Source organism: Eleutherodactylus coqui, chromosome 1 (assembly GCF_035609145.1).
Source record: "Eleutherodactylus coqui strain aEleCoq1 chromosome 1, aEleCoq1.hap1, whole genome shotgun sequence".
In the NCBI taxonomy this organism is placed as follows: domain Eukaryota; kingdom Metazoa; phylum Chordata; class Amphibia; order Anura; family Eleutherodactylidae; genus Eleutherodactylus; species Eleutherodactylus coqui.
In genome coordinates this window covers 112355203-112366416 of record NC_089837.1, presented here as the reverse complement: position 1 = coordinate 112366416, position 11214 = coordinate 112355203, and the positions used below count along the sequence as shown (strand labels likewise).

Genomic DNA, 11214 nt, shown 5'->3' with positions numbered 1-11214 from the left:
TAGACATGAGGGTGGTGTGGCTATGAAGTGAGCGTGTGGCATGAGGGCAGCTGAAGGCTGCGCAGGGACACTTTTGTGTGCGCTGCGGACGCAGGGTCGTGCGGGGGGGGGGGGGGGGTTGGGCAGCATGTAACCCAGGAGAAGAGGCAGCGGTGTGTCCCGCAGGCAGTGATTGTGCTTGGTTGGAGGTAGTGTGGTGCTTAGCTAATGAAAACCTTAGCGGAGCATGTGTCATATACAAAATGCTTGAGTCGCCCATTGACTTCAATGGGGTTCGTTACTTGAAACGAACTCTCGAGCATCGCGAAAAGTTCATCTCGAGCAACGAGCACCCGAGTATTTTGGTGCTCGCTCATCTCTAATAATAATACCTCTGTAATGCCACCTATTGGAAGGCAGCATTCCTTCAAGCCAAAGTTAGACTCTTTATACAAGCCTTGTAACAATGACTGGGAATTAAAAGCAAAGCCAGACTCCATGAACAGACAGCTGTTTCAAGGTATTTGCCCTTCATAAATGTACAGTAGGAGTCTGGCTTTGCTAGTGAGAGGCCTGGGACGGGGGGGGGGGGGGGGGGGGGTCACAAACGCAATCTTTTCTCCTTAGTGAGAGCACCTAGACGGTGAGTGAAGAGACTCAAAAGGCCATTTATGCTCCTCTGGGTAATATGCAAATAAGGGAGATGGAACAATGCCTCCACAGTGCCACCTTTTAATTCCCAGTCATTGTTACAAGGCTTGTATAAAGAGTCTAACTTCGGCTTGAAGGAATGCTGCCTTCCAATAGGTGGCAATGTGGAGGTATTATTCTATCTCACTTATTTGCATATTACCCAGAGGAGCATGAATGGCCTTTTGAGTCTCCTCACTCACCATCTAGGTGCTCTCCCTAAGGAGAAAAGATAGCGTTTCTGACCCAGATCAAAACAGACTTGCATCACTTTGGGGATAAAGGGATCTGCTGTCAGCTGTGGTGGAGGGTAACAGAGTCTCTCCGATTGTTTTCAATGGGAGGCCTCGTATTGCGTGCACACTGCATTGGCTGAGATGCTGCGATACAAGAGCACGCAGAAAGATAGAACATGCTGCAATTTGTTTCCCGCATCGCAGTGCTGTACAGGAAAACATCGCTCATGTTTATGACTCCATTCAAAAGAATGGGGTTCATATTTGTGCGTCTCGCAAATGCACAAATCTCGCACGATTTTGTTGGCCGTGTAAAGGCAGCCTTACTTTCTCTTATATAGACAACACAAAATTGAAGTCGATGTTCCAGAGCTCCCAGGGGCCCATGCACCATACCATCATGTAGTGCATCCCTGCCTTCTTAATCAAGTACACTACTGTTATTTCAATATAGGGCACCAGTCCTGAGATATATCACTGGATCCGTCTTTTTGACTGTTGTAATTAAGACAATAAAAAACTAATGCCGACAAAAATGGAGGTATTGTTCACAGCAACTAGATTCCGTCTCTCAGGTTGGAACATGAAGGAGTGATGTGACTTGTTGCTATTCACAATGTCTTTACGTCTTGTCTGCACTAGTTTTTAGAAATGTAATAATGTTATATATGATCTTTGCAGCACATACACAATCTATAGACCTGTTTCAATAAAATTACAAATGACTGTATTTAGTAAATGTCAGCACAACATGCCACAATAGGATTTTCACATTTAATTGAATGTTTCTGAATATATCAATTAACTGTTTACATTCATTTACAAGCAAATATTCACACACAACTGAAATTTAATATTTTAATATGGCTTTCCGCCAGTGTGTTATCTGACGTGGGGGGCAGTAGGAAACATCACTCCTGATGGTCTGTATTAGAGAAATGCGTTGAGCAGTATTATGAGAAATATGTAGCAGAGCCAATTGAGCTCCCTGAGCAGAGTAGTAGTTTAGCAGTATTATGAGCAATGTAAGGCCGGCTTCACTCTGGCGAGAGCGATATCGGGCCTTGATTCACAGCTTAATATCGCCCTCGTAATCCATGTAAAACACCTGGATGCGAGGTGCTTTCATGTGAAAACAGCCTTGCGTCACTGTGGGGAATCCCCCCCCCCTGCCACGGCTGAAGGGGTTCCCGTGGGGCTGAAGGAATCCCCGGGCGCAGCTGGCACAGCCACGGCAGGGGATCGCGATGTTTTCCCATTGTTTTCAATGGGGCTGTCGCTGCTGCCACTGGCCCCATTGAAATAATGGGCAATATCGCAAAAAAGGAAGGACATTCTGCTTTTTTTTTATTCCACGCAGCATAGCAGAATTGAAGACATCGCAAATGAGAATGTAACCACTGAAAATCATTAGTTTCATAATCATGCGCTCTCACTCACTCTCACATCGCGATAAATTTGCGTGATTTTCTCGCCAGTGTGAAGGCAGCCTTAAGCAGTGTATTTTAGTAGAGCCTGAGCTTTATCAACAGCCCTTGACGGCTGAGTAATTTTGAGTGTCATGTTGCTGAATTATCCTGGTTCTGTATAACGGAGCTGTTTGAGTGGCTGTGAGTGTTATTAATATCGCTTAGACTAATTTCACACGGGTGAGCAAGATATCAGGCCATGAAACTTCACCCGATATTGCGCTTGTGCGATATCCCCGCGGATACAAGGGATTTTTGTGTCAACTCCAGTACTGTTGCTGAAAGTGCGCCAGAGGAACAGCGTTTCCCATTGTTTTCAATGGGCGAGGAGTTCCAAGAGAATGCCCAAAGTATAGGACATGCCACGATTTCTTTCCTGCATCCCAGCAAAAGAATGGCGTTCATATTCATGCAAGATTTGTGCGTCTTGCATCGCACAAATCCCATGCGATTTTCCTGGCCGTGTGAAAGCCTTAATGGCTGAGAAGTATAGAATTATTGAATGAGTCTTAACCGCTGAAGGGTATATTTAGTTTAATAACCAAGCCCGGGGTGACAGAGTTGGCTGTGCCCAATTCTTTCCTGTTAAAGAAGGATTTGCTGACCTCTCAGGATTTGAGGAAAGCTGGGTCGCATTTATGTGAGATGGTTTATAGGAGCGGTGTATGCAGTTTCCCTTGATATTTATCAAATTGACCTGGAAGAGATTCCTTGGAGTTTTCCTCCATCCAGTGTCATCATTGTGGTTTCCTTTAACAGTATGAGCTGGTCCGTGACACTCTGTAACAGTGGCATTGCCTTTCATCCTTCACTGAGCGTCCAGTGGCTACCTCTGCTTTGTATAAGTAGAACTTAAAAGACTCAAGGAACTTTTTAAAAGGTTTATATAGGGATTAAAATATTAACTTTTTGTCACCCTATACAGTAGTTCTCATTTTTGTTATGAAAGGGCAACTATTTAAAGGGGTTCCGTCATTTAAAAAAAGAAAAAAATTCTATACTTACCTATTCCTTCCCAGACAGTCTTCTTACCACATCTTCACCTCACTGATCTTCCCCCGGGTCACGTCACCTTCAGCCGGACGGATCCTCTTTTCCTGTGATGAAGCATACATTGCTGGAATTCTGCTTCCTACAGGTCAGTATATGCTACATCACTAGCGAGGTAGCGTTCACATCCTAGCAGGGAATGCCGAATCCTTCGCTGCCTGCTTTAGTGCGCATGCGCGATGTCTCGACGCTAGTGTTTCATATACTACATGAAACACTAGCAGCCAAGGATTTAGCATTCACTCCTAGGCAGTGAACACTACCTCACTTGTAGCGTTCACTGCCCTGCAGGAAGTAAATTGCGGCTAATGGACGCTCCAAAATAGGAAGAAGAGGATCTGGCCGGCTGGAGGTGATTGTATTGCATATGAACGCAGAGGCATAGACAGTCATGCACAGTACAGGGGGGTTTTCTGGTTGTATTTCCCACGCTGTTGCTTAGCGACTGAGCAGGTACCCACAGCCCATACGCAATGTTAATTGCGGGTTGCTTATCTCTAGCGACATCAATGGAGGCCATCCGCATGGAATCTGTGGTGAAATAGTACATGCTGGGATTTTTTCTTCCGCTCGTGGAATTTGCAATATGTACCCGTGACTGTGAACAAAAATTTGAAAATGCATGCCTTTCAACGCCTGCCTTTTACATTGCGGAATCCGCAATTCAAATCCGGTCGTGTGAGACAGGCCTTTCAGTGATTTTGTATTTAGCAAATGTAAGCACAACATGCCACAATAAGATTTTTCTCATTTATTGAATGTTTCTGAATATATTGATTAACTGTTTAGACTCATTTATAAGCAAATAATCACACATGATTGCAATTTAAGTTTTTCAGTCAAGAAAACTGCAGAATAATGTCAACATGAGAACTCAATAATGACAGTACTCATGAGCAGCATAAAGGGTCATTCCCACCAGCTGGCATATTGCGAAGATATCTCATCACTTTATCAATGTGTTACGGCACTCAGCCATCAGGGGTCTGACGAAACACAGGCTTATCAGGTTAGCGGCCGCTCCGGAATCAATAAACGCCTCCCCTGGTCGGGAAAAATTCCGGAAGCTAATCTGACAAGGTACCAGAAGCTTAGGAAGTACCTGAAGTCCTAGACGGTCCTCCCTACAATCGCCTAGGACTCGGAGTTTTCCGCCGGTTCCGCCTGCGAGCGCTGAAGCCTCAGGGGGCAGGTTATCACCCGATTTCCAGCTTTCCCGCAGTAGAGGCAGAGATGATGCAACAATCGAATCCGGCGTCGCTCTTTGGGGTCCAGCGGGTCCACCTCCATAGGCTCAGGAACCGAGACTGGTAAGGAAGAAGAGGGAACAGGACAACCGACCTCCCTGAATCTACGGGCCTGTCTATCTTGCTTCCTAGATCTGAGCCGCCTATCTGCCTTCACCGCTAGCTCCATAGCCTCCTTTAAGGACCCGGGAACGGGATGGGTCTTTTACCGCGTCCGAGAGGCCCTGCAGGAAAATGTCTTTCAGAGCGCTATCGTTCCATGTCGTCTCACCCGCATAGCGTCTGAAGTTGGAGCAATAATCCTTCACACAGAGCGACCCCTGATGTAACGCCAACAACCGAGAAACCGCCAACCCCGCTCGGTCCGGTTCATCGAAGATACCCCCGAGTTCCTGAAAAAAGGAGTCCACAGACTGCAGGCAGGGGGAACCCTCGGGAATGGAAAAAGCCCAGGTCTGGGCAGAGCCCCGCAGCAGGGACATTATAAGCCCGACCCTCTGGGCCTCCGATCCGGAGGAACGGGGGCGCAACAGAAAAAACAAGCGGCAAGCTTGTTGGAAAACAAAAAATTTGTTCCTCTCCCCAAAAAACACCTCGGGAAGAGGGCACTTGGGGTCTGGACTGGTCGAGGCGTCCGGGCCCTGCGACAACCCCCGCTGCTCCTGGGCTGCCATCCGAGCGGATAAATCCTGGACCACCGGCACCAGGGCTTGCAGCTGGTTCGCGAGGGAGCTGATCGCCTCCATAGAAAACAGTTTTAAGGGCCAGTTATTATGTTACGGCACTCTGACCCCCCCCCCCCCCGAGCGCCAGACGGGGTGCCCTGAACTTACCGCACCCCCTGTCCCTGCCTACTTGCCTTGACCTGGCTAACCCCAGGCGGACAACTGGGCGGCGGTCCCTACCCTGGCTAGGGACCTGGCGACAGTGCTAGATGTACCTAACTAACGGGGGACAGAGTGCCGACAAGGAAAGGCAGATGGACTGATCAAACGGAAAATACTAAGCACAAGGCAAGCGGAAAAAGGAAGCTGACGAGCCAACTAGGGAACTGACTGAGACTACTGCAGACAGGACCGACTAGGAGCTGACAGAACCAACCAGGGAACTGACTAGACAACTGCCGACAGGACTGAAAAGGAGCTTACAGAACCAACTAGGGAACTGACTAGACAACTGCAGACAGGACTGACAAGGAGCTGACAGAACCAACTAGGGAACTGACTGGACAACTGCAGACAGGACTGACAAGGAGCTGACAGAACCAATAACTGGCAGTTAGCTCAGGTCACTGCCAGCCTTATGACTACAGGACTCCGCCCAGGGGCGGAGAGTGGGAGGAGCCAACTCCCCACTCACTGTACAAGGGAGACGGAGGAGTGGGGCGGACACGCCCACGCCGCTGCACGCCGGCCGCCCCACATCACCAGGGAGGCCCTGACGTCAGAGCTCCAGGACGCCGGAGCCGAGGCGGCGCTGACCGCGGGACCCTGCGCCGCACTGCACAGTAACACAATGAGGTTAATTGATCCGGAGAATGACAGGACTATCTATATCCTGTTCCCTGTTCTTCCCTGCACAGTAGCATCCTTGTTGCTCCCTATGCAGGGAGCTGTAGCCCATTGTCATTCAAGTCAATGGGTGTCACATTTGTGGTTCTGTGGGTTTCCAGGAGCACACTACTGCAGGTGTGGGTTATTTGGCTGGCTAATGGTATGGAGTTCTCCAATCAGCCAATCACCACCGGTCTGCTGCACATAAATACCAGCCACTCTTACTAGATGATGTTCATCATTTTGCCATTTACCTCTCAGAACGCTGGTACTTGGAGTCATGTATGTTTTGCTTGGTGTTGCTGCATGCAGGAGGTTCAGGGTGGGATTCCCTTGTCTGTTTGTTGATGTGAACAGGTATCTGTTGTAGGTGACCAGACATTAGGTGTGAACAGTGGTTTGTTCAGTTTGTTTTCAGTTTACTGTCTATGGCGAGTCAGGCCCCTGGGTCCCATCGTGGGGCTGTCCGTATTGGGACGATTGACCCCACTTGTACGCAGGACTCCTTGGATTTAAGTTGTCTTGTTAGAGTAGGGACTCATGAGACAACAAGGACCCTTGTCATGGGCTTTTGAGCTTATGTACTTCAGCCTAATTACTAACTAATACCTTGTACTGACTAGTTATTCAATCTGCTGATGTGTGTTGGTGTTTTTGGTAAGTGTTTTGGTGTTTGTCTGATGTTGCTGGTTGCTTGCTCAAGTCCCATTTATCTGTTGTAGCATTACGGTTCAGTTTGTTGTTGGCGTTTGTGTGTATGCATGTTCTGGTTTATGTTGTTGTTATCCAGCGTGTATGCTCATCCCTATCCTCTCTCCTTTTGTGATCACAACCTTGCATTCGTCCTAGGCATGGTGTGGTGTGCCTTATGCTCAGGGTGAATGCAATTGAATGACCAGCCCATATTTGGGTTGTGTCCATGTATGTCATTGTTCTCACGGTTTGCACAGACATAACAATAGGGCTATAATGTAGTTTGCTGTACAGCCAAGTGGCCAGGAGTGCAGTTTTGCAGGTAAAACTTAGAAACTGACAGAGCGCTAATCCAGTGGTCCCTTCAATCCCAGAATTGGCAGGTGCCACAAAAGCCTAGATTCCCACCAATCATATTTGTATGAATATCTTAGCGATATGCCAGCACTTTATAAAATGGGAATAGCTCTTTAAATCCTTTCTGGAAGTGTTGCGATTAAAATAACTCATTAGTTGTATTTTGCTTCTTTGGAATTTTTAGATAAGTACATGAAAAAGGCACTTGATTAACCCCTTAGTGACGGCGCTATAGTAAAACTACGTCCTGCTCTGCTCATACAGCGCGGGCGTCAGCTGTTTATTACAGCTGACACCCGTAGGCAATAGCCACGCTCCGCCGTTCGCGGCTATTAACCCTTTAAATGCCCCTGTCAATTCTGACAGCGGCATTTAAATCCCCCGAACGCTGTTCGGGGGTGATGCACGGCCCCCCTGCGGTAATATCGTCGGAGCCGTGCAGGTGTCATGGCTGCCGGGGGCCTTTAGAAAGGCTCCAGGGCTGCCTTAGCAGACTGCCTATCAAGCCATCCCTGTGGGGTGGCTTCATAGGCTGCCTGTGAAATAGCACTATGACGTAATGCTATAGCATTACGTCATATTGCAGGAGCGATCAAAGCATCGCATGTTAAAGTCCCCCAGGGGGACTTCAAAGTAAAGTAAAAAAAAAAATCAATAAAGTTTTATTTAATTGTAAAAAAAGAAAAAAAAAGTTATAAATGTTTAAATCACCCCCCTTTTGCCATATCTATTATTAAAAAATCTAAATCATAAAATAAAAATATGTATTTGGTATCGCCGCGTCCATAAAAGTCCGATCTATCAAAGTAGCGCATTATTTTTCCTGCAAGGTGAACTTCGTCCGAAAAAAAAAATAAAGAACGCCAGAAATACACTTTTTTAGTTACCCTGTCTCCCAGAAAAAACGCAATAAAAAGCGATCAAAAAGTCGTATGTATTCCAAATTGATACTATCGGAAACTACAGGACATCCTGCAAAAAATGAGCCCTTGCTCAACTACGTCGACGGAAAAATAAAAAAGTTATTGCGCGCACAATATGACCGCAGAAATAAATTGAAAGAAATTAAATATCTTTAAAAAGATGCAAGTACTACAGCAAAAAAAATACTATATAAGTTTGGTATTGTAGTAATCGTACTGACCCATAGAATAAAAATATCAGGTCGGTTTTGTTGCAGTTTGTGCGCCGTAGAAACAGGACGCACCGAAAGATGGTGGAATGTCGTTTTTTTTCCCCATTTCTCTCTGCTTAGAAGTTTTAAAATGTTTTTCAGTAAATTATATGGGCAATAAATAGTGCCATTGAAAAATACAACTCATCCCGCAAAAAACAAGCCCTTATTCAGCGACGTCGATGGATAAATAAAGGAACTATGATTTTTTAAAAGGGAGTAGAAAAAACAAAAATGGAAAAAAGCAAAAAAGCTCCGTCACTAAGGGGTTAAAGTAGATAACAGAGCCTTGGCTGTAGAGGTGGTCATACATCAGTAACTATAGTCAACCGACAGGTATTCCTCCTGACGTCTCCAAACACATACATGCTTGGTATGGTCAAGTGTATATGTGTTCTCAATGGGGAGAGGGAATACATTAAGTTGCTGCCAGACATCTCTGGTGGCAGCAAATCTTCGTTAAAAGCAAAGAATGGGGCATGTTAAAATTCAACATGCCAGATCTTTTTTTCTAAATGGCATCAGCCAAATCAATGTCAACTGAACACGAACGTCCGACCTTGCTGAAATAAGAGGATCTGGTTGACGTTAGTTCACTGTGTATGGTCACCTTACCTACCGTTGATCATTTACACTGCAATATCCCAAAGAACAACCATCCCCTCTGGGATCAGACCCAGCCCACCACACTTTGCCGCTGTCAGAAGAGATTTCAGGTGATCTCCACCAATCCCCTTTAGTAATAATTTGTCCACGTCCAAAAATGCTCCTGTCATGACCAGTAATAGGCCAGTGCACCAGATGACCTCTTGCTTTTAAGTCTTCTACAATCTTGTCTGGAAAGCCGTCCTCTAGATACAGATGCCATTTCTGATCTGAATATAAATAAAAAGTCAAATATACAAATAGTACACACAGAATTAAAAAAAAATATGTCTCACAGGTGTAGGTGGTTCATTTACGGAAAGTTGTTTATAACTGCAAAAGTTTTCCAAACTTTCTAGAGAGCAATTCATAATGTCAATTGGTTTCACTATCAACTAGAGTAAAGAGGTTTCCTGAGACTATACAAAAAATCTCTGAGGCCAGATAAGTGGATAAAACAAAGAAAAAAAAAATCAATCTCCTAAAGGGCCACTTTTGTAAAATTTGCTTTAATGCATTATGTAACTAGCTCCCATGTATATATACGTTAGCTAGTATTAGGCCTCATGTCCACCGGATAATTGTAATTTAAAATCCGCAGCGTTTTTCCCGCACGCGGATCCACGCCTCATAGGGATGCATTGGACTCCCGCAGGTAGTTAAATACCTGCGGATGTCATTTTCCCCTTGAGGCACGGATTGCGTGTGCGGGAAAAAAAACGTGACATGCTTCATTTTCGTGCGGGTCTATTGAAGCCTATGGAAGCCGTCCCGATCCACGGTACACCCGCTCCTGAATTTCTGCTCTCCGCGCGTGAAAACGCAGGAGAGCAGGAGTTTAAAAAAAAAATGGAGTGCCCGCCGCATGCGCGGCAAGCTGCCGGCGTGCCAAGCACATCCGCCGGGCTGAACAAAGAAGATCCGGTCGCAACGGAGGGCAGGTCTGCAGCGTCCGGACAGGTAAGTAAATTCTTATTTTTTAGCATCATGTCCCCGGGAAAGGAGGGACCCGCTGCGGGATTCTCCATAAAGAATCCGCGGCGGGCCTCATTTTCCCCATGGACATGAGTCCTTAACTTGTTAAGTTATGCCTTTCTATCTGAGACTTCTGGGGTCCTTCACCTCTTGTGGATCATTTGATCTCGATTCTAATCAGCTCCGATTTACTTGGGTTTATGTGTTCTCAAATTAGTCAGTATTTCAGACAGTACAATTCCTGTGTGATGGACTCTACGACACAAGTTCTTTAGATGGGAAGGAAACAAATACTCCTATCACAGTTACTGCTGATGATCAGAGATCCCTGACACACAGTTATAATGAAGGAGATGTTACTTTAACCTCCTAACTGTATGTTTATGGTATGTAGCCTATTTAGGGCAATATAGAATACAGATGATAATGGCAATGTCGTCCTTCAGCAGAGATAGCAAAGGCTTTAGCTGGTCATCTGATCTTGTGCTGATGCATCATGGGAATAATAGCATAGAAGAGTGAACGTGAAAGCAGGAAGAAATGTACAAATCAAGATGGTGCCTGAGAAGCATTGGACAGGAGGCTGCATTGTAGAGTGATTGCAATATACAGAATAGACCCCCAGTGTGTGACAGGCAATTAGGCGAAGCAGGGATGGAAAAATGTGTTTTTACCAGAGCGGTCCTTTAATGTCCCTCAGTTCCAACACCTCTAGTCCAGACTTGTTCATTGTTTGTGTGACCTCTGTAGGCAATCACTCGTCTCAGTGGTCACCTGTGCATGAATGACATGTGATCGCCAAGTGATTGGCTGCAGGGGTCACATGAACAATGAAAGGCGTGTGACCACTTTAGGAGTGTCTGGTGTGGGAACAGGGAAGCGATACTGGATCGGAGGGAGATTAAGAGCTAATGCCCATGGCCGGATTTCCGCCGCGTGAAACGCAGAAGAAATCCGCTGTGTTACCCTACAGATATTAGGTTCTATTGAACCGAACAGCTCAATGTTCATCCTGTGGAATTCCACAGAGTGAAAGAAACCGCGGTATGCTCTAATTGTTGTGGAAAAACGCGTGTCCGGATTCCATTGTACTTAGTGGAAGCCGTCCGTCACGCGATACTTACGCTGTGAGCGCGGCGGAAGTAT

General features: G+C 46.1%; 1 protein-coding gene across 1 annotated transcript in view; it reads right to left on the bottom strand.

Moving 5' to 3' along the window:
* Positions 1 to 8407: 8407 nt before the first annotated feature.
* LOC136625140 (glutathione hydrolase-like YwrD proenzyme) overlaps positions 8408 to 11214 on the bottom strand; it is an 82126-nt gene continuing 79319 nt past the window's right edge. Inside the window, exon 12 of the mRNA XM_066599130.1 lies at positions 8408 to 9323. Coding sequence (XP_066455227.1) covers positions 9064 to 9323 — 260 coding nt within the window. The 3' untranslated portion in view covers positions 8408 to 9063. The remainder of the gene's footprint in view (positions 9324 to 11214) is intronic.